Source organism: Protopterus annectens, chromosome 8.part0, assembly GCF_019279795.1.
Source record: "Protopterus annectens isolate FY-2018-M chromosome 8.part0, PAN1.0, whole genome shotgun sequence".
NCBI classification, from domain to species: Eukaryota; Metazoa; Chordata; order Ceratodontiformes; family Protopteridae; genus Protopterus; species Protopterus annectens.
The window spans coordinates 523,016,133-523,041,132 of record NC_056741.1 but is presented as its reverse complement, the minus strand read 5'-3'; the positions used below and the strand labels follow the sequence as shown (position 1 = coordinate 523,041,132).

General features: G+C 37.8%; 1 protein-coding gene across 1 annotated transcript in view; it reads left to right on the top strand.

Annotated features, from left to right (window-relative positions):
- LOC122808315 (medium-wave-sensitive opsin 1-like) overlaps positions 1-25,000 on the top strand; it is a 139,497-nt gene that overhangs the window by 41,933 nt on the left and 72,564 nt on the right. Inside the window, exon 3 of the mRNA XM_044079282.1 lies at positions 23,571-23,739. Coding sequence (XP_043935217.1) covers positions 23,571-23,739 — 169 coding nt within the window. The remainder of the gene's footprint in view (positions 1-23,570; positions 23,740-25,000) is intronic.

The following is a 25,000-nucleotide window of genomic DNA, read 5'->3' as shown; positions in this document are numbered from 1 at the left end:
TATCCAAACTATTCCTCATGAGAACATGACTTTTTGAGAAACATGGCCATTATGCTAAACTTGGAATCATTTGATTACTATTCTGTATAACTCACTTTATTAAGTGCATGTGATATTGTTAACAGATATATTTATAAATCATACCTAAAAGGATGGATACTTGCTTTTGCCATATATTGGCAAAAATGTGGCTATTTACATAAAATGGATATTTCATAGCTCAACATATATAGAGGACATTCACCTTTACTTTAGACAAATGTCAAAACTGAAGATAAGAGACACAGAAAGACTGTATTGCTCAGATGATCAGTATCTTCCATTAACACCCACCGCCAAACACGTAATTGCTTTGATTAAATATATTAAATGATATTTCAGAAAGACATTAGTTAAAAGTACAGTTCAGTATATCTAAAAAGACGCATACCGAAATACACTGAATGAAATGCTTTAACATTAACAGTTTCCCAAAGATAAAAAAAAAAAAAACGTTCATATAACATGACTCTCACCCCAGCTACTTGATGTCTTGGTTGTCTTAAAGCTATATTGCTATTTATAGAAACTAAATAAAATTATCAACACACATATGCACGCACACATGCACACACACACACACACACACACACACACACACACACACACACACACACACACACACACACACTGTCACATGTATATATAGCAAAACAGTAACTGTTCTGTAATTTTAGCTATGTGAGAAATATAGTTTTACAAAGATTATAATTTTCTATATTGCACCTTGTTATCGTCTAGGTACATTCATCATATCTAAAATGCTTTTTAATAAGACATCCAAACTTTTGAGTATTTTTATCTACTGAGTTGCTTGGGGCTGTACTTAATCTAATTATCACCAGTCAGATTAAAAACTTCCAGGTACAAAGTTTGAAGAAGTTCTGTCATAGAACTTTCTTCAGGACTGGATACGCTTTGTCTAAGCTTAGATGCTTCTTGACTGATTCCTGACATGGCAGCACAGATGTCATTTCTGTAGTTTATATTAATTTCCTTTAAAACTCTGCATATCATCACACTGAAAGATATTTGAACTTTGTTGATTCACATGAGCAAGGCACAGGCCAGAGTATTGTACAATATTTCCCCTTTTTCCTTCCTTTAATGCAACAAAAATCTGCTGCTTTCCCATAAATAGTATTCTGCCTTAACTGTCTGCTCTGTAACAAATCTAATACTGGTTGTCAACTTTCTCCCTCAGATAATGGAAATTAAGTGAAGTGTTTTCTGCCCACAAGAAGCTGTGCTGGAGAAAAAAGTACTGCTACTTTGGCAGGTTGAGTTTGGTACTCAAGTTAGGGCAAATAGTCTGTCTGACCTGAATAGTTATACTTTTAAAAACTATTTTACTCTCTTAATAATATTCTCTTTTGACTAAATGTCTTGTGAACTCAAAATAATATATGTATATTCCCATGACTTATGAATGGATTGAAATTCCTGACATAGATTTGTGGATCTTTCTTAGACAGTACTTGCTGTGGTGTTGTATGTCTTGATAATATTGAGATCAGAACCATTACCACTGATAGGATTGTGATATCTCTCAAATGAACAACTTACTGGTTCACACACACAAACAATTGTACTGAAACATATTATTGCTCAGCTTTAGTCGTTATATTGGATGCATGTAGTGCTCTGATTCCTAAGCATATCAGATGTTCCACGGTTGTGAATGGTTTGCTCAGTTTGCATAGACATGTCCATCAATACATGATATTGCATGTCCTTTTTTGTACTTTGTCATGCCTAAATGTGATGTGTTGCTTTTTCAGTATCATGACAGAGTAGCTGGCTGGATATCAATATTTAACTGCAGGATATATAAATCTGACTTCACTAGAGACTAACTTCCTATCTCCACCCAGCCACCTTAGCATGATGTCATCTTGGAGTGTTGTAGCCCTAAGCCATCTCTAGTGAAAATTTTCAGCTCTTGTAACTTCTTGGTGGTCAAAGTAGTTATGGCTCAATCTATAATAATTCTAGATCTTCTCTAAAATTCCTTCTTTGCATTTATTTAAGTATTTTCTGCTCAGAATACCTGCAAAGTGCAAACTTTGCTAACTTCTACGGGGGTGCTGAAAAGTTCTAAGCCTGACCAGCTTTCTAAATCCTGAGCATTGTTTTGCCTCTGCAGCTGAAAAGAGAGTTATTTTATCTTGTAAAGTGCCAATTTGCAGGATCGTAATGCTATGTTTGGACATTATTTTAGATCATTGATTGAACCATGTAAACGAAAAGTGTAGAATTTTTAAGTGTGAAACTCCAAGCTGTCACAAAGTTCCTATTCATGCAGTAGAAAACTCCAAAGGAAATCTATGAATGTATGATGCAAACATTGAGTGACAATTGCCCTTCTTACTCAGCTGTGAAAAAGTGGTGTGCAAACTTTCGGCATGGAGACTTTGAGATGGAAGATGTAGTAAGGTTTGGGAGGCCTCAAACAATGCCAACTCCTGAAACTGTTGACCATGTCCATGACCTGATTTGGGCAGATCGGTGAATATCATCTAAAATAATTGCTGAGACACCATAGATATCCAGGGAATATGTTGGGTTTATAATCCATGAGCAACTGGGTATGCAGAAGCTGTCAGCCAAGTGGGTACCCACATGTTTGAATGCCAGTGGGAAAAGACATCGAGTGGACACTTCCAAGTTGATTTTGTGGCATTTTCATCAAGCTAGTGCCACCTTTTTGGAATGTTTGTTACTGTTGATGAAACATGGTTACACCACTATGATCCTGAGACCAAACAACAGCCCATACAATGGCGGCACTCAGGTTCATCAAGGCCAAAGAAGTTCAAGATGTAAAAGTCAGCATAAAAGGTCATTGCCACAGTGTTTTGGGAACAGGAATCAGGAAGGTGTTTTAATGACTGACTATCTTCCAAGGGGCCAAACAGTTATTGCAGAATACTACTGTAACTTGCTGTGTCAATTAAAGGAGGCACTGAAAAAAAAGAGAGAGGGAAGGTGTGGAAAGAAGATCTCTTTTTGCAAGACAATGCCCCTGTTCACAAGGCTGGGAAAATGATGGATGTTTTGATGAAACTGGGGTTTGAATGCATAGACATGCACTCTTCTCATCATATCTTGCTCCAGCTGGCTATTTTATATTTCTAAACCTTAAAAAGAGTTTGAAAGGGTGGTAATTTATGAGTGATTCGGAGATGAATGCAGCAGTATTTCAGTGACCAAACTTCAGACTTTTTTTTGACAGGGTAACAGAAACTTCAGACATGATGAACATCAGGGAGAATATGTTCATAGGTTCATAGGTACATAGGTGTGACTAGGCCAACAGCCCTGGAGTCTTTACAGCCCTAGCCCATAGAAGTGCCTTGGCATCATGCCACCATTAGTTCCCAGTGCCTCTATCAAGTAGAGCCACTGGAGTGATCACTGGGGTGAACTTTCTATTTCCCATCCATTCATTAAGATTTCATTTGAAAAGGGCCAGTGAGGTGCTCTGCTTGACATGTATAGGAAGTCTATTCCAGTGCACGGGCAGTCTCTGGTTTATGAGCCTGTCCCTCCGGCATGTTCTGTTGATTGTGGTAATGAGGTTGAGGTCCCTGGAGCATGTGGTGCAGAGGGATTGAGATTTCTTTAGGTGTAACATTTCTAAAAGGGCTGGGTCAGACATGGCTTTGTAAGTCAAGTAGAGATTGCCTCTTAATTGATGATATGAGACAGAGAAAAGCTGGAGTTTTTTGAGTCTGTCCATGTAGGGCATGTGTTTAAGGCCTAGGATCCTCTTCATGAGGTACTTTTGTGGCCTTTCCAGCTGTTGTAGGTGTTAGTGAGGTACATGCCAAATGATTGGTCTTGATGATTGGTCTAATGAATGAAGAGTAGAGAGTTTCTTCCTGGATGGAAAACCCTAGGTAATGAAATGTGCCACATAAAAAGGACTTTCTGACCACAGTGGAAATGTGGTGGTCGAAGGAGAGGTTGCTGTCAATCTGTGTCCCCAGATCTCTTATAACGCCTTCGGTGTTCAGTGGGCTATCATCTATGTGGTAATTAGTGGGGACTGAGTTTTTCCCAAAGAGAATGACAATGCATTTTTTGGCATTAAGCTTAAGGACATGGTTTCAACACCAGTCGTTGGTCTCAGTGAGACCTTTCTGTAGAATGTCTACATCACTTAGGCTGTTAATAATGGCTCCTAGCTTGCAATCGTCAGCAAACTTGGTCAGCCAGAGTCCCTCTATGTTGGCCTGGACTTCTGAGAAGTAGATGCCAAACAGGAAAGGACCCAGGGACCGATCCCTGTGGGACTCCACTCATGACCAGTCGGCAGTCTGACTTGGAGTCTGCTACTTTCACACTGTGGCTTCTATCTGTGAGCCAATTTGTACCCTTCCTAGTGATATAGGGGTTGATTCCTAGTTTGGTGAGTCTATCAATAGTTCCTGAGTGGGGAATGGTATCAAAGGCCTTGCCAGATCGAGGTAGGCTGTATGAACTGCCTTGCCCTCATCCACTGCTCTGGTGACTGACTCAAAGAAGTCAACCAGGTTGAGCAGGCATGATCTACCCTTCACAAAACCAAATTGTGTGGGATCCAGAGTATGGAGATTTCCTGTATCCTTGTTAATTACGTCCATGATGATGTGCTGCATAGCCTTACACATCAGACTTGGCAGACTAATGGGGCAATAAATCCCAGGGTCTGTAGTCACTCCCCCTTTATGGATAGGGATGACTGTAGCAGTGTGCCATTCTGTAGGGACAAAGCTGAGGTGAGGCTGTAATTGAACAGGGCACACAGATGTGGTGCCAGTTAACTTTGTAGTTTATGTAGAATACAGCCAGGGCTATTGTTGGGTTCCATGGAAGCTGTATTCTTGGCCTTAGACAATGCAGTTTTAACCTGTGCTGCAGTAATGCTGGGTGACTGGCATTCTTCTGGTATTGTGATTGGTCCTTTGGGGGGGAGGGGTAAAGTTGACAGTGAATCTGTTGGCTAGTATGTTGGCAATATCTGTTGGCTCAGTATAGTAGGTACCATTGTGTAGTAACTCAGAGCAAATCAGGGTATTGCCATGGAGATTCTTGACATAACGGTAGAATGCTTTGTGGTTGTTTTTAGTGTCCGTCGCAATTCTGCCTTCATAGCTAGCTTTAGAGGTTTTAATGAGGGATCTCAAATTTTTGTTGAGGCTAAAAAGGGAGGTTTTCCAGTCTTGGGACTTCACCTTTTTCTGCAACAGTTTCTTCCTTCTGTTGTAGAGTTTATTAATGGCAGGGGACCACCAGATTGGCTTCCTTTTTTTGGAGGAGAGTATCTTGGTTCTGTTGGGTATGGCTAGTTCCATGCATTTATGTACATGTTGAATAACTTGTAAGTTTCATGGCTTCACTTCATTCCCTTGTTGGTTGGGCTTAGAACTTTTCATCCAAAAATGCAGGTTATACATCTGCAGTGATATAGTTATGCAAATGCCTTGACTTCTAAAATATAGTTAAAGATTTTTTTCAAATTGCACTGTAATAGTTTTCACATAAGTAATCATGAAACTGTCAATATCTGAAGGCTATTGCTAGCATTTCTTTCTAAACTGGTATATGGCATGTATGCACATCAGTATGTCATCTCAATGCATGGACAACAGGTCTGCCATCCTCTAACAGAGCAGCTCCTAATCCTGGCTGACAGACATCAAGTTATAGGGTTGTGGGTAGTATCATATCATAGTAGTTCAGAGCTGTTGCTGTAGTTACCTTAATCTTGATTGAGATGGAACTCCTTTCTTGAGCATTGTGCCATGTCATGATCTAGCCCATTTTTATTGCTACTGTGATCTCTGACAAATATGGAATAAACATATACTGGTACTGTAAATTTCCAAGGCTGGCATCATTGATAATTTGGCAATAGGTTTCTCAAATTCATGATTGCACTGTCCTTGTTGGAATCTGGCTGAAGACTATTCTCAGTCAAAATAAGTCATATATACTTTAAAAAGTATCACATATCTACCATTTGGTTTTGTTGACTTTTAAATCTTGATATTTGAGAATGTCCTGATTAATCATCTGTCATGTTGCTGCTTTACAGCACACTAGATGAGAATGTCATCAAAACTGTTGACTCTTCCATCCATTGCCTCAACCATGGTTAAAGGTGATATCTGAAACATGTCTGCTGCTGATGAGATCCCAAAAGGTAGCCTGAAAAATCTTCATCTACCTATGGGCACATTTGGAACTTGAATCATCCAACTTAAGCTGCCAAAACCCATGGTTTGTATCACATATGGAAAGGAATGTCATTAAGCATAAGTGCTATAATCTCATCAATAAACATCAAGTTTGCATGCTCCTTCATACATTGTCTCAATGAGGTTTGATGTTGCTCTCTGAAAAACTGCTTGTCTATTAGACCCAAAAAGTAGCATGAAGAATCTATCGAAGAATACAATTAAATTTACATTATTTAGAACTAGTTTAATTCACCTTAATTTACCAAACCCCTTGATTTGAATGAAATACTTCTTGATCAGTTCATTGTTAGTCTTGCAAATCATCAGTACATTTTCTGACCCAGCCCTGTTTCACTCTGTCACCATACTATTAACCCATTCTGTTGGTTTTATCTGTTTCACCATGACTCTGGCAGATTCAACATGCTGAAATTGTGGCTAACTTTATGCGCAACTAGAACTCTACATGGAATATGAATCACAGGAACCACCTCTGGAATTATTTATATAATATTCAGCCTGCATACATCTTAAGCCTTTAAACAGATTCAGAATATCATTTGTCTGCAAAATTTGAACTCTATGACTTATGCATCTGTCCTTGCAATGAAGTGCTAAACAGAAACATATTTTTGCTGCATGCTTAACAATACTGGATTGTTTGTCAGTACAATTCTAAGTATGCATTCTTTTTACTGAATTCTGCACTTTTTGTATTGCTTTGGCTTTAGGAATATTCAGACTTTTGTAAATGTGTGTGACTCCCCTGCACTGACCCAGTAATCAAGGAGCCTCAATCCTCACCACTAGTACCAGTGAGGGACATGTACATTGGGAGGATGACAAGTACACACACAGTAAAGCACAATTTCCCTTAAGAGCACACAGAGATCAAAGTCAGTCTGTGGATGGTTTCTCCCTCTTTTTCCAGATCCCCAGTAAGACTCCCCACTGGCACAGCTATAGGGTTAAGATTTTAGCTGAGTGGTCAAGTCAAAACCTCCAGCACCCTCTCTATCCAACTAGTGCTTTTATGTCCCTGCCCAATTAGCTGACACACACACTTTGAGATTTGATTTATACACACACACACACACACACACACACACACACACACACACACACACACACACACACACACACACACACACACACACACACACATGCTCATGGGAAAGGCTGGCACAGGTTTACTAGCTATGACCCCTTCTGCTCAAACTAAAATGTAGTTATCACTGCCACCAACCAGCTCTTTATCAGCTACTATAAGACTCTTACAAAGGGTGACCAATTCTGCTATGTAATTTTACTATTATCCAAATGGTAAGTGTGACCAAGGCTTTCAAGGCTATTAGAGTGGCCCATACAGTCTCACCAAATACATATGCAAGTACTCTAAGAGCTTAAATATCTCTAAACAAACCAGCTGCAATTAAAAGGTTTGAATATATTTAATAATAAATAATAAAAGAACAAGACAATATTCAATAACCCAGCACAGTGACAACATAGTTCAGAATCACAGAAAATATTTTAAAACAACATTGCTGGACAGTCTCACATAAATACAGAAAACATCTAAACTAATCTTTACTATATTGCTGTCTATCTCTAAAATAAATAATATACCTAAATAACTTACTTACAGAGCAAGGCAAATACAGATGAGAAGTGCTGATAAGAGGATGTTTCCAGGTCCAAAGACAAATACAAAATGCACAGACTTTCTCTGCAAGATAGTTCTTAAATTAATATCAAAACATTACTGCTGGGTCAGCTGGATGGCATCACTATTTGTCACCTACCTTCAGTTCCCAGGCTAAACAGATACCAACAGAATATAGCATTTCTCTGTGAAAACTACTTCTCTCTCAGAAGTGCAGCTACTAGGAAGTCACAGAGCAATAAAAACAGTCTACATTTGAAACCTAGTAATTATTTCTGTTTTTCAAGACAATAGAAAGAACTTCTAGCTGTAGACATCCTGTCTTCTTGCTGTATTAACTAACTTTATAGCACATCATAAAACTCTTTACTTTTCAACTTATTTTGTTAGAGTTTTGCAAGTTAACTCTGTATGTTCCAGCTTCTACTATGAAAACATACATTCGCACAGGCATATACTTTATATACGTTTCTCTTCTTTTCCAGTAGGGTACTCTGTGGATACATTCTTGAAGCTCCATACATAACATACAGTCCAACACACACTTCTGCACCAGTAGTTTCATATACAAATAACATATAGTTCTCTTACATTTGTAAGACAAGCATATAAATCATATTAATATTCAGAAATGACATATGCTTATTTACAAAATTCCAGATAGCTGGGCTGACAGCCTCACAATTCTATATAAATCATATTAATATTTTCAAGTGACATATAATTATTTGCAAAATTCCAGCTAGCTGGGCTGGCAGCATTTTGGTTTGTCACAATGTGTATTCCTTCATGTATATCCAGGCAGCTCTGTATCGTAGCTTGTTAATGCATCAGCATTAATAAATAGCTTTAACTACTTTGTCATACACAAATCAAACAATTATTCATTTAGATTACAGAGATTTTATAATGTCCAGTGTCACAAAAGCATCTCACCTCAGGGCATTTGGTTGCTTTATCTGTGTTTGCAATGCTACTCTCTAAAGCAACTTATTTTACTCTTTATTTGTATACAGAAAATGTACCTATTCTTCACTGAGTTACTTATGCATGCACACATGAAAAGGTCAAACCATGGTTGTAAGCTTTTACTGGTAGCAATTTAAAAACATTTTAAAAACATTTTACTATTATATTGCATTACACACAAGTGTCCAGTTTTACAATAAATGTTTTTCCACTGGTCCACAACATTTTAAATGAGACTTCACTTATGTCCTTATTTGTGGCTTACAGAGCACACACACATTCATTCTGGGTATTACTGAATACACAGAGGCTGCATTTAACATGCACCAAATTCAGTGAGCAAATTTTGGTTGTATCGCAAACACAAACATTTATAATTTTGACTAATTATTTGTTTGAACAAAATTACTATTGTACCTCTATGCTCATTTTCATTTCAAACCCCCTTTGATGGAATGACTACATCCATAAAGTCTACAACTTGATGTTTAGCTTTATAACACGACTTTCTATGTCTAAAGCCATAGGGTCAGCACATGGCACAGTTTCTGTTTGCTTATTATTTGAATGCTGTGTGGTTGCCTTTACTTTCATTTCACACTATTTGCATGCAGAGTTTTTACTGTCATACTTATGTGAAATTTATAAGAGGTATACTCAACACTTCACCCACTACGTGCATCTATTCCTTTGTTCAGTGTTAAATGAGCTTCTCTCAATAGTCTGCTGTTTAGTTGATTATTTCTGCTTCCACAGAGAATTCTGCCTCAAAGAAGTAAATCAGCCAAGTAACCAATCCAGAGTATTGTATTCTGTGATTTATGTGAGTGATATAAGCATCAATAGTCTTCTGAATTCTCTGATTTTTTTTATAAAATGTAAATATTTCCCATACGGTACAACTTCAGTTCACATTATGCTTGGAATTTAATTTATAGCACTACACATTTGTCCTTTTTGTTCTGTTTAAATATCTTGACAGTTTTCTTACCTGTGGCATAAGGAAACATAGCAGACTGGATTCTTTCCGGGTTGCAATGAAATACATTCAGTCCAGGACTTGTAGTTTTCAGAGTGGTTCCCTTGCAACTTCAGAGGTGTTTGTGATTATTAGGTTTTAATTTGGAGTCAATATGAAAGAAACAAAGCAAAATAAATTGTAGAGTCAGGGAGATATAAACAACTACAAAATGCTGCAAGTGGAAAATTTGTAACTGACTATGTTGAGAAAATTAATTTAGTTGGCGACTTTTAATTGAAAATAAAAAAAGACTGATGTCAGGGCTATTGTAAGGAAGAGATTACTTAATACAAATCTTTCTCAGGACCACTGTTGGCCTCACTTTGTGCGGTACACTTGCTACAGGCCCCACCGAAAAGCAAATGATAGCTGTAGCAGTGTAGTATGTCTAGTGCAGCTCAGTATCCCTTACTTCTATAGAAGGACTCCTTTTTCTGGCAGTATGTTTGACGTTAATTAATTTTACAGTTCAGGATACCTAAAAAGAGGCATAATTACAAGTGATTGCAGTATTAGTGGAAGAGTGGCTTTAGTTCAGAAATTTACTTGCAGCAAGTTACAATGCAATTTATTGGATTGTGCAAGCCAGCGAAGCACTTTTTGGGAATTTTACCCTTTACTTCACTATGGTGTAACCATGGAGTTAGTATATATAATTTAGGAGGGTGTGGTGGATGAGCCATCATCATGTGGGGTGCAGGACGGCTTGCTATCTTTTAGAAAATAGTGAGATGAAGAAGCAAGGTTTGATTGCTCATAGGCAAACCCCGAATAGATGCATACAAGATCTACAATGAAAAGATGCTGTCAGTTTAGCGTGTTACTGGAAACTGAAGACCTAGCCCATGTGGTGTGAGTCACAGCTTATCTACTTGCTGTCAAAATTACTGATAATCTCTTGTAGTTTGTTAACTTGACTGACTAGGACTTCACTAAGTCATCTCATTGACAGTCATGCTATCTATCATTCTTACCAGCCACCTTTAAAGATCTTTTCTTAAATTTACTGTTGTCTGCATATGTTTTATGTATTTACAGTAATTTGGGACATCACCATCATAGCCAAATTTTAAAATGATACAGTGGAAAATGTTCACTCTTTAATCTTTTATCTCCTCCACTTTTTTGCTTCAACTGATGTATGATGTAGAAACTTAGGATGGGAATTAAGAGTTAACACTTGAAGAGTGTTATTTTAAGTGTTATAATGACTTTGATAAAGTCACCAAGGCAATGGATGAGGGCAAAATGGCATATACCTCCTAGTTTGACCTGGCTAAGGCATTTGATACAATACCCCTACTAGGGCAGTGTACACTAATTCATGGATATTGGAATAAACCCCTGTGTTATGTGTTAGTTAGTCAGATTGCTCTCAGATAGGACCCAGGAAGGTAGGCTTGGGGAGACCACCTCTGCTCTCAGATAGGACCCAGGAAGGTAGGCTTGGGGAGACCACCTCCACAAAGAGGCCAGTCACTAGTGGAGTCCCACAGGGCTCTGTACTGTGTCTGCTCCTTTTTGACAAGGCCAATGTGAAGGGCCTGTCACTGACGAAGTTTGCAGATAATTGCAAAGTTGGAGCAGTCATATAATCCCCCCAAGAGACCAATATCCTACAGGAAAGGCTAACACAGACAAATGACTTGTGCCAAAGCCATAGTTTAAAACTCAATGCCAAGAAATGCATAATAGTATCCTTTGCAAATTCAGCCACTCTAGGTAATTATCTCATCAATAACACACTCCTAAGAGAGTTTGGGATTTGGGTACATGTGTAGATAGTAACCAGGCTTTTGACCAATATGTCTAAAGTAGTAATGAAATCATTCTACATTGCTCAACTAATAAGCAAGGGCATGATATCTAGGTCCAATGAAGCCATCATTCCACTGTATTGGGCCTCATCAGGCCCACCATTCAGTACAATGCCCCCTTCAGTATGTACTTATCCAAGCACATGCAACAACTGAAGTGTCCAAAGAAGTTCCTCACAAAAAGAATGCATTTAGCAACCAGCATGCCCGCTGTAGATCACCTCAAACTATATCTCTATACTTTCTTTCCTGAGATACAATCTATGCCTGGCATACAAAGCAACCTTGGATCACAATCTGATGGATATTTGCATCTATAGAATGAATTGCATCATAATTACTTGATCTAGATATTTTAAGCTTTCCTTGCCATATAAATACGACAAAGTGGAGGGACAGGTATGTGTCTCAGAGAATTCTCCTTATTTTAAATAGACTTCCCATCCATGTGAAGCACAGCTCTTCCTTAACTTTATTCAAGAGAAACCTGGACCAGTGGATGAGAAATGGGAAACATACCCCAGGTCTAGTACTTGTATCTCTAGTGGACAGAGGTAGCCTGTAAATCTTGCCCAAGCTCACACAGATTCCTTAAATTAACTTCTAAGGCATATAAATTTGTGGGATGCATTTGGGAAGCTTGGCTAGGCTTATACAGGCCCTGGTGGTTATAAGGCTAGCATACACTTAGAAATGTATGCAAATAACTTGGCATATTTAACACACTGTTTGGCATCTCATATACCAACTGATTTGCACATGTGTGAATTGTTTGGCACATGAAACACTCCACAGTAAGATATTGTTGTTGGGCAGCCATTCTTATACTGCTACTTCCTGGTGTTCAAAACAAACCAATATCAGATGTGCTTAATTTGTTCTAGTAGATATGCTTAATCTGTTCTGTGGTTGAGAAGATCTTTTTTTCTTAAAGATTCCTCAGCCAGGTTAATGAGAGAGAGAGGAGTTGCTAAAGGAAATCTGAGCCACAGAGACAAACAATTGTCAATGTGTTTTAGATTGCAAACTAATGGGCATTTTTAACCGATTGTTTTTACAGAGTAACATAGGAATCATAGGAAGTTCATGGTTTCTGACTCTTGTAACAATTATGTCTTATCAGTTCCCACCATATACTGTACCTCTTGTCTCGAGGAAGCCAATACTAGTCATGCCTAGGGTGACTTTATGAATGATCTTCCAATTATCCAGGTTTTATTTGATGGACAATAGTGTATCACACTGCTTTATCTACATGGGGGTCTATTCCAGAGATGACAAAGGTGCTGAGTAAAGAAGCTTCTCTCAACCTTGATTTATTGATCAATTAATGAAGCACTTTCTGGCATTTATGAACACTTGGGATTAGTTAGAGATTCATCAGATTAGTGCCTGTTAAGAGACAACTCTTTAGTACGTAAAACATATACTTAGTTTTTAACTTCAATAAAGGCTTTTTTTCGCTATATTGTTCTCCGCAGAGACCAAATTAATTCATTAGCACAAATGGATGGATGATGGATGCAGAATTGTTGTATTAATTTAATCCAGACATGTACGTCACACTCCCTTGTTTTATTGAACATGCATTTAACCACTAATCCTGCAATTCATCTCCACTGCAGGACAACATTCTCACTGGCAAATAATAGTTTTTCTTGACAACAGAGCTGCTGTTTGTCCATCCTTAACTTGTTTACTCCTGAAGACTGTTGCAGTATAGAATATGGAGTTTTACTGACAGCTTGGTAGCATCATCTTCATGTAAGCTTCAAACAGAAGAGGGATTTTCCTTCTCACAAAGACTGCTGCTAACATTTAACATATGACCTTTACATTACATTAAGCAGTATGTGGGAAATGCAAATGCAGCCTAGAGTAGTTATTCTCAGGCAGGTATCCTTGTATTGTTTCCTGCTAAAGTGTTTTCTGAAACTTAAGTAAATGAATAAATTCACCTTAAGAGGATGTCATAATTCGTACCACTTGTATATTTGAATTAAACTATCTGGTAAGCCTTCAAACACTGCATTTACCAATTTCAGTTTAATTGTAAGTAAGGAATTTTAATTTCTAGATGTGTTTATTTATTTGTCACCAGTGACTTAAGCATTAATTTGCACACTGTGTTCAATTATTACAATGTGTTATAGATATCATGTATATCAAGCAACCATCCATTTGGTTTAGCTTTGCATTTTTAATAGTATATTAATTGTGCAGAGGTCTAGTAAGTTGAGCTAATTAAGCTGAACCTCTGGTTACTGCTATAGCTTCTGCTATACTTACAAAGGGTTTAATTTGACCAAGGTCTCTGTTTCATCTCTCCCCTCCTGGACCAAAGTATTTTCTTTCTCCATGACTCTGTCAGTTATTACTCTTCTACATTATTAATTCACCTTTTCATCTAACTCTGCGAACTGATATATTCTCTGCATTGCAGTAACCCTTCCATCTCCCAAGTTCTGTAATGTGTTCAGAAATGATTTTTCAATCACTCACAGTATCTGTGAAATGGCTAACCACGTATGTCTTGCTCCACTCAGCCCAAGTGATGGCCTGTCATTATACTTTCCTAATCATACATCATCTCTTATTACCTTTATGGAGCACTCCTTTCTATTCTCCCAGCTGAGACACAATTTCTACTTCGGTCACCTGATAAATTCTTTATAGCCTCAAAGGATCATGGTCCAAGTTGCCACCACAGTTTAAGCCCTATTTGCCATCTTTGTCACCGTAGACCTACACAACAGACTTAGGCATATTAATCACCATGATGCTATCTCATACATCAATGAAATGGCAGACCATAAACAGCATGGCACAGTAATCACAGCAAATTATATCATATAAGACTACTCCTGAGATGAAAAAAAATGCTGGTTTTGCTTAACTTGTAAACCAACTTAAATACTAATACAATACCAAATGAGATTACGTTGTCATACAATATACCTATGGTGTGGGCCAGTACCTAAATGCAGGAACATCCAAACCAAATCTCTGGAATTTCAGATGGATGGACACTTGTAAACTAAGACATAGTAGCTCCAGCTTCAAATGGACTAAGGTAGTTAATTTAGATGTGGAGGTGATTAAACTAGGGCACCTTACAGACATGGCTAAATACATAACTGAGCAGGAGGTGTTCGTCTCTCCAGCCTGGATAAATATTAGTCATAGCATTTGGAGTCGCAGTCAGTGAAATATTTGCTCTGTCTACTTCCAGTATAGTGTAACACATATCATCCTTGTTGGAAGGCACACTCTAGTGGGTGTCCAGTAACACAAAAGCTGAAGTCATTATTATAGGCAATATTAATATTTGCTGACAAAAAAACTAGCAATAGCACTGACTCCATTAGCATTAACATTGCAACTTCCACCAAGCTATTCTTCTTCCCACAAGACATTTTACAAAGATTGGGGTTACTGTTGTGCTAGAGTAGATGTTATACAAATCATCAAACTGTGTCATGGAAGCAGGCATAATGTATGAGATTCTTAATGGCCACTTTCTTGTCTATTATCTGGAGATACTCGTTTACCCTACATCAGAAAAATACAACTTGCATTTAGAATGCAAATAAATGTCCACGTACTGACCCTTAAGCAGTTTCTGTTGGAGGTGAAATGTTCTCCACAGCAGGCCTTGCCTTGATGAAGTTGAAGACCATTTTATTACTACATTTGGAGAATTCTTGGTACAAGTGGCTTGTTGCCCTAGATTACTCCTGATATCAAGACTGCAGTATTTTGCAGGGAGCATCCTTGGAAGAATCACGGAAGATGCAAATCAGCACAGCCCATTAGCTGTTCATAGGTTCATAGGTTGGTACTAGGCTATCAGCCCTAGGGCCTATACAAGCCTAGCCATAAAACTTCCCTGGCTATTTCTTCCCACAGTATTTACTTCCCTGGACCCCTGTATACTGAAGTACAAATGAATAACTCCCAACAGGGAAGGCATGAGACACTAGTCCATAAATAAACAAAACATTTAGGAGCACTGTTCAAATACATTCTGAAAAATGTTTAGAAGTCCTAATGAAAAGCAAGTTAGAAAAACAACTGCTGATCTCCACACTTAAATACCTCACAATCAAATTGCTGAACATTTTATATAATATTCAATATCTGTTTTCTTAAGACTGGAACCATACCTGTAATTGATTCTGTTAATAAGCTGCAAACTATTTTATCGGGGAGAATTTAAAAATTAAGCTAGTGAATTAAGTTAAGCTGTGTGCTTAACACAGCGGAATACAGATGCATATGGCCCATGTCCTTAATTACTGCTGACCAAAAAAAAATATTTTAATAAGTTCAGAGGATCAAGTCAAGTGTCAAGTTTACAACCCACCTGATATATTTCTATGAATCTGATTTGCTGTAACTATGTCCTTGCTGATATTTTCAAATATATGTATATATTTATATGTACATAAAACACATGTATATATATATATATATATATATATATATATATATATTTATATATATATATATATGGGTCCCCTTCACATGGTCCACATTTCAGAAAGTCGAAGACCATATGGCCGAGAACATATGATCGACTTTTGAAATGTTGACCATGCGGAATCAGTATCTCCGTACAGTATGGAATGGAAAGATTTCCATCTTCCGCACTGTAGTGCGATCTCGTAGTTGGTATATTTAAGTTCTGGGGGTTGTGGGGGCACAAACCCCCATGGGGGTGCAGGGGGACTTGCCCTCCAGCTAGCAGTGTGAAGGTAAGTGATTGCTGTGTCTTTTTTTTTTTGTTTTTACATGGTCGACATTTCAAAAGTCTAGCATATGGTCTCGAAAAGTAGACCCCTATATATAATATATGGATGCACTAGACAATCTTGACGTACTGAAATGTCGAATTTTAGTACGTCGAGACCGAATAGTGGAAAATGCAGATACCTGAAACTGCACTATGTTGAATCCGCAAATGTCGAATCCGCTGCTCTCGTAGTGTCATGTTCATGGTGCAGTTTGTGGATTTATCTGGGGTTTCAGGTAAGTGTTGTGTGTTTGAGTATATTGGGTAAGGATTTTAGTGTATGTGAGTGTGTGCGGTGGTGTTTTTTGTGTGTTTGTGTATTTAGTGCGACCTCGGAGTTAAAATATATAAGTAGGGGGTGTGTGGGGGGCACATCCCCCCACATGGTGGGGTGCATGGGGGCTTTCCCCCTGCTTATAGGTAGATTAGGTGTGTTTTTGTGTGTTGCTATGTTTGTTTAGTTAGGTAGGTGTGTGATTATGTGCTGGTGTGTGTGTGTGTGTGTGTGTGTGTGTGTGTGTGTGTGTGTGTGTGTGTGTGTGTGTGTGTAAATGGCCGTGGTTGTGATATTCGTGATTATGGGTTTTCCACTATTCAGTCTCAAAATACTGAAATTCGACATTTATATATATATATATATATATATATAAATATATATATATATAGATATAGATATATATATATATATATATATATATATATATATATATATATTTAGTGAATCCATAATATATATATATATATATATATATATATATATAGCTGTAGATATGCAGATATATATATATATATATATATATATATATATATATATATATATATATATATATATCTATAGATGTAGAATTCAGAAGAACAAATGTTCACTTAAGCAAATGCTTTTTAGTGTTGTAAAAAAAATGCTCACGTGAATGACCTTTCTCCCTATTGAAGTTTCTCCTGGCAATCTTTTGAATGGGATCATGGTACAGTGTGGTAAAGGAATCTGTCCTTACCCCACTGTTGTGAGATCTTGGAGTTAGTATATATAATTAGCAGGGGGAGTGGGGGTGTAAAAATAGAAGTAAAAAGTGTTCATTTTTATGAGCATTCACTCTAAACTGATCATTGTTTAGAGGATTACTCATATAAGTGTTCACTGTTTCATGAGACACACACACACACACACACACACACACACACACACACACACACACACACACACACACATTGGGTGGCGAAAGCCAGGGTACCGTTTGGCTAGGCTTATATAGGCCCTAGGGCCAATAGCCTAGTCCCTACCTATGAGCCTATGAACACATATATATATATATATATATATATATATATATATATATATATATATATATATATATATATATAGATGATTTTGAAAGTAAATGACTGAGTTCTGCTTGTAAGGAGAAGCTTATTTCACAATATGCCACTAGCCTCATTATTAAACATAGGAAGAAAAAGTGCCTTTTCACTGTAAACAAGCCAGAGTCACAGCAAGTCACATGTATGGTGCTACAGATAACATATAACCTTACTGAGCTCCTTAGCAAAGGTTCTTGAATGTATAGGGTGTAGACAGTCATTTGGCTTTCTACTACAAAGCCTTATACTTTCTAAATATTCAACATAATATCTACACAGAGTATAGGGCCACTGACTACTTTAGGACTTGTCATTACATTGAGCATAACGTTGCTGTCATTTTCATTGCTTTATCCAAAGCCCTCAGTACTAGGGAATATTTCTTACTAGTTCACAGGTTGACCACTTCTGTTATCTTAGATCTTGATATTCAGTGGGTCTATACTTGTCTTGAAGGAAGGCAAACAAAAAATTAAAATAATTAACTGCAGCCTCTACCCAAACTGAAATTAAAACCAGGGCCTCATTTTCATCTAGACATAAATAAGACTTAAAATAGGCATGTATAGTGATTTTAGTATCTACATCTCCTGTACTTCGATTTCATATGTTTTTTTCCTCATACCGGGTTTTAGCTTAACTCACCTAGGAATTATTCCTACAACTCCAAACTGACTAACTCTCATAGTCAAAATGACAAGTCACAGCATTTTTCCTGTTTAATTAGTGACATGGACACTAGAAGTCATGGGCCATGGAGTACGGAAGTGAGTATTCTTTGAAGCCTCAGCTGTCCTGGGGAAGGGAGGTGTCTCACCAGAGGAAGGGCACCCTCCACAGCTTGAACAACAAATTAGATATCTTGTCCACTAAAGCCAATTACAAAACTAAACTAGCATCCCTAGCTACAGATAATTGCAAGACATTCTTTAGCTACATCAGAAATCTAAAACAGAAGGCTCCACTTTGTGCCAAACTAGTACTGGGTGGTATTACTCATATTGACTTTGAGAACATCATCAACCTGCTAGCAGACACATTTGGGGCAAACTTCACCCCCCTGTCCCCACCAGACATAAAACAAAGCATACCTGTCACCAGTCCTCTACCTAGTATCATAACTGCACTCTCCATGGCCAAAACCACAGCTCTGTGGGACCAGATAATGTCCCTGGCTGACTACTAAATGGTCTATAACAGGATCTAGCAGAACCACTTGGCACTCTCTCTCCAACCACAGTCTAAGTACAGGCTTTGTCCCACCAGAGTAGAAAACAACAACAGCAATTCCCTAGCACAAAGGGGGACCATCAACCAACCCAGAGAACTATAGACCCACAAGTCTAACCTGCGTTATCTGCAAGGCCATGGAGAGAATCACCATGGACCTTATCAACAAAGATATAGGTGACCGTCAAATTCTTGACCTGACCCAATTTGGCTTCGTTAAGACTAGATTATGCTTATTAAACCTTTTTCAAGAATGTCACCAAAGCCCTGGATGAAAGCAAAACAGTACATACAGCCTATCTTGACTTTTCCAAGGCATTTGACACAATTTCACTCTCAGGCATCATTGAGTAACTCACCCACCTGAGAATTAGCCCATATGTCACTAGATGGGTAGCCAACTGGCTCACAAACAGAACGCATACAGTCAAAGTTGGGTATTCCACCTCTAGCAGCAGACTAGTTACCAGTGGTATACCACAAGGATCTGTGATGGGCCATAAACTGTTTAGAATCTATTTATCTGAATATCAGGCAAAAACAGATGGTCTGTTGTTTACCAGGTTCACCGATGACTGCAAACTGGGTGCAATCACTGAGTCCCTCAATGATGTTGAGTTGACATACTACAAAAAGGGCTTACACAAACAAATGATTGGTGCCAAAGCCATGAACTTAAACTAAATGTAAAAAAGATGTTATCATTCCTTTCAGCAAAGGGGAAGTCCTTGCAAATTACAATATTAACAGTGCCCCCTTATCTCAAACCCTGTGTTGAGAGATTTGGGAACAAAGGTTGATAGCAACCTTAACTTCGATCACCATGTGTCTGCAGTGGTAAGGAAGTCCTTCTACATTGCACATCTCATAAGTAAGGGCATCACACCCAGAGCTAAGGATGTTATAACTCCCCTGTACTCATCCCTCATTAGACCAATAATAGAATACAATGCTCCTTTCTGTGTGTACCTCACCAGATACCTGCAGCAACTGGAGAGACCTCAGAGGTTTCTCCCCAAGAAAATTCAGGGCCTTCAACATATAACTTACATGGACAGACTGAAGGCCCTGTCACTGTACTATGTATCTTATAGGCTGCTGAGAAGCAACTTCTGCCTGGCCTGCAGCAATTTTGGACCCTGCCCTAACAGAAATGCAGTACATCCGCAAGTCAAAGGTGATAAAATTCAGTTGCTCTAGGGATCTTAACCTAGCCTGCAGCATTAACAGTACATGCTGAAGAGACACATATGTCTTCCAGAGATTGCCACTTCTCTGAAACAAACTCCCAATTCACATAAAGCAGAGCTCCTCAATGACCCTCTTTAAGTGTAACTTAGATCACTGGATAGGAGACCATAAATTTATCCTGGGGGTGTCACCTATGTCCCATTTGGATAAGGGCAGTTGCTGCTGAGTATAGACTCATGCTGTAAATATAGACCACACAACTTGGTCAATAAGGGAACAAGAGTATAACATGGCTAGGCTTATAAAGGCCCGGGGTCAATAGCCTGGTAACCTCCTATGAACCTACAAACCTATAAACCACTTGGAAGATACATATGTAGGGCAGTGGGTATTTTACATTCATGACAAATGGGCCTGCTGAGTACATAAGGACCAGGAGTGCATTGCACTAAGCCTGAGGAGATGGGTGCATGCTTCCCATTGTAGCTAACTATAGTGGGGCTTAAGAGAGCTGCAGTGAAGGTTGGTTGCTGCAGGGGTTATGGGGCAGCAGTGTGCTGAATATGTTAGACTGTCCCATTTGCCACTACCCAACTCTTACCCATCTCTGTGGAATGAATGAGCTGGTTAGGTTCTACAGACTGGGAACAACTGGATAATAGAGTTCATGCCTGGGCAGGAAGGTGTATGGCTACTGTCTGAAGAAATAAATAAGGTGGTCAATAGGGTTGTGACAAACTGAAATGCTGCCAGCCCAGCTAGCTGGAATTTTGTAAATAATTATATGTCACTTGAAAATATTAATATGATGTATATAGAAATGTGACACTGCCAACCCAGCTATCTGGAATTTTGCAAATAATCTTATGTCATTTGTGAATATTAATATGATCCATAGGCTTGTCTTACAAATGTAAGAGAACAATATGTTATGTGTATATTAAACTACTTTTGCAGAAGTGTGTGTTGAACTATATGCTATGTACTGAGCTGCAAAAATGTAACCACAGTGTTCCCTGCTGGAAAAGAGCAGAAATGTATATAAATTATATTAATAGCAAAAGTTGGAATATACAGAGTTAACTTGCAAAACTCTAAGAAAATTAGTTGACAAGTAATGAGTTTTACAATGTGTTATAAAGTTAGTTAATGCAGCTAGGATATAGGATATCTAGAGCTAGGAGGTTTTTCTATTGTCTGGCAATAGAAATAATTACTGGTTTCAAAGGTAAAAGTGTTTAACTGTTTTACAACTTCCAGTTCCAGGCAAACTTCTGAGAGCTAAGTATTTTGACACAGAGGTGCTAAATTCAAAGTTTCTGTTAGCCTGGGAACTGAAGGCAGAGGTGTCAAATAGTGATGTCATCCAGCTAACCCAGCAGTAATGTGTGTTATTAATTTAAGAACTATCTCTCAGAGAAAGTCTGTGTATTTTGTATTTGTCTTTGGATCTGACATCTTCTCATCAGCACTTGTCTTGTTCTGTAAGTAAATCATTTAGGGCATAGTATCTCTTAGGTATAGATAGCAATACAGTAAAGATTACTTTAGATGTTTTCTGTATTTATTCAAGACTGTCCTGCAATGTTGTTTTAAAGTATTTCCTGTGATTCTGAACTCTGTTGTCACTGTGTTGAGTTATTGAGTATTGCCTTGTGATTTTATTATTTATTATTAAATATGTTTAAACCTTTTAATTGTGGCTGGTTTGTATAGAGACATTTAAGCTCTTAGTGTACTTGCATATGTAAATAGCCTTAAAAGTTGTGGTCCCACTTACCATTTGGATAATAGTAACATTATACAGTAGAATTGGTCACCCTTTGGGATGGGCCTTACAGTATTTGATAAAGAGTAGTTGGTGGCAGCTGGTACTACCTTATAATCTGGGCAGAAGGGGGCATATCTAGTGAAGCTGTGCCAGCCTTCACCAGGAGTGTTTGTGTGTTTGTATATAAATAAAATCTCAAAGTGTGTGTGTGTGTGTGTGTGTGTGTGTGTGTGTGTGTGTGTGTGTGTGTGTGTGTGTGTGTGTGTGTGAGCTACTTCGGCAAGGACATGAAGCACTGGTTGGACAGAGAGGGTGCTGGAGGTTTTGGCTTGACCACTCAGCTGAAATCTTAATCCTATAGCTGTGCTGGTGGGGAGTCTTATTGAGGATCTGGAGAGAAAGGGAAAACCAAGCCCTAGACTGACTATGATCTCTGTGTGCTCTTAAGGGAAATTATACTTTACTGTGTGTGTGTACTTGTCATCTTCCCATTGTGCACGTCCCTTACTGGTGCTAGTGGTGAGGATTGAGGTTTCTTGATTAGTGGGCCAGTGCAAGGGCATCACAAGGGTGAAGAAATGGGAGCAAATAAGCATGACCAAGGGATTAAGGACTGTAAACAATCCTTTCTGTTATGTAAAGAGTAAAATCATGTCAGACTTTCTGTGTGTGTGTGGGGGGGGGGGGGGTCTGCCACACCCCTTGTTGTTTTATTCTAACTTAGTGGCCATCATCACTTTGGAAGATAGATAATGGTGACAATGGACATATCCCACCTTCAATGTTTTCCTTATCACTGAATCCTCCTTTTGACAACTTGAGTGTGGTGCATTTGTAATCAGTGATTATGTCCTTGATAAATGATATGTATACGCTTTCAGAACTATAGGCTAATAGTGCAAATGCAGACTCCTGTAAACAATAATCAGTAACCAGAGTAACAAAGTTCAGAATGAGACCTGGGGTTAAAGTGCAGGGGTTAAGTGTACATGGCTAACTACATATTTTGATTTCAAACCACAGTACAGTATATGCAGCAGTATACTCAAACATGGTCTAAAGCAGGTATTATAATTATGTTCATTTTGCATTATACTCGACAAAATAGTTACATGAAAGGCATTGTTTACAATTCTAACTTGCAGCAGATTTACTAAAACATCTAACCAGTTAGATTAATTAAGCAAACTATGCACAGAAAAGTAAGATTTTAGGAACAAATTTTACTTGTCAACAATAATGATTATTTGTTGCATTTATTTCTTTGTTTCTTTTGCAAACTGAACAACCAGTCCACTAGGCAAACATATGTTTAATTTCAGATTATGAAAATAACTTAAAATTTGCAGTGTATATTTCACTGGTGGAAACAGAAATATAAATTATTATATTTGACTTTTTTATTGTTGAGAAAACTATAATGACAAATTGTCAAAGTAAAGAATCATAAGTCACTGGCTATTGTTGTTCTAATTAAACGTTTAGGTATTACTGGACTATGGTCGCTGACAGTTATTGCTTGGGAACGATGGGTTGTGGTCTGTAAACCTTTCGGCAATGTGAAGTTTGATGGGAAATGGGCCGCTGGTGGCATAATTTTTTCCTGGGGCTGGTCGATTTTGTGGTGTGCAATGCCTCTTTTTGGCTGGTGCAGGTAAAAGTTGCATTACTTCCCAATCAGTAGAATATAAAATGCATGTAAACTGAAAATTGTTGCATTATAACACTGTATAACAAATCTAATAATTCCGCTTGAAATGAATGTTTTTTTCTGTAAAAGTATTGTAGAATCTTCACATTTTAACTATATGTAATGATTTTTACAGCTTTTAACTTTTTTCCTACACTTAATATGACTATTGAAAATTCTAAGGTTACAATAAAGTATAGATTCGAAGCACATTTATTTTTCTTTGTCTACTTGGCATCTGTTGGACCCATCCAAATTGGATGATTTCATACTCTTTTTAAGTTTATACTTGCTGCTATTGAGTCATTCTTTTTTTTAATTCAAAAATATCATTTAAATATATGAGAATAAGTAATTTCCATTAAACCATAACAGAATTCTGAACATTAGGAGTCATATGAAGGTAAGTTTTACTCTCTTACCTGTTTCCTTTTATTTAAACAAACCCAGTGAGATACATTGAGTCATACTTTAGTCTAAAAAGCAAATGTTTGCATTCAGGAAAAGTGTATTGGGGAATACAGAGTTTAAGTCAGTAAAGTTAATTAAAACCACTATTCACCTGTACAATAAACAGCAGAGAGGATGCATCGTGCTGCAGGAAATATATTCACTGCCTTTTTTTCCTCAACTATAATATCACAATTATTTATTACTCTTGCACAGATGATTGCACCTCTTGTGATCATCAAGGTTTCTTTTCATATCATTTATATAGTTAGGATGGCCAAATTACCTTTATATTTTTCTTAATTTTTGAATAACTGGTGGGAGGCATGTTGCTCTAATAACTGACTTTAGGCGATGTGCCATTGTAAATGGCAGAGTTTAAAATGATACAGCTTTATGAAATTCATCTCTATCAGTCCAAATGATGACAGTATGCAATACATTTGTTGATGCAAAAAAATAATCAGGATAGCTCATCTGGTCATTTTGGGAAGAAGAATGGAAAAAAAGTGGTTTCCAGCTTACAAGTTACACCTTTTACTGAACTTTATCTGGCAGGTGAGAAGAACTCATCTTAGAGACTTCTAGAAAAGACTGAAAGCTTGTGTGCAACACAGAGCCTTAGCTAGCAATTCTGGTGCCCTGTAATGCTCCCCAGTCTTGCACCCCCTACTAACTATAAGCCAAGGAGAAAGAACATGGTCCTTTCCTCACAAAAAATTGTATTCCAGAAAAAAAAGCTCTTTTTCTTTTTAAAATATAGCAAAGCACTAAG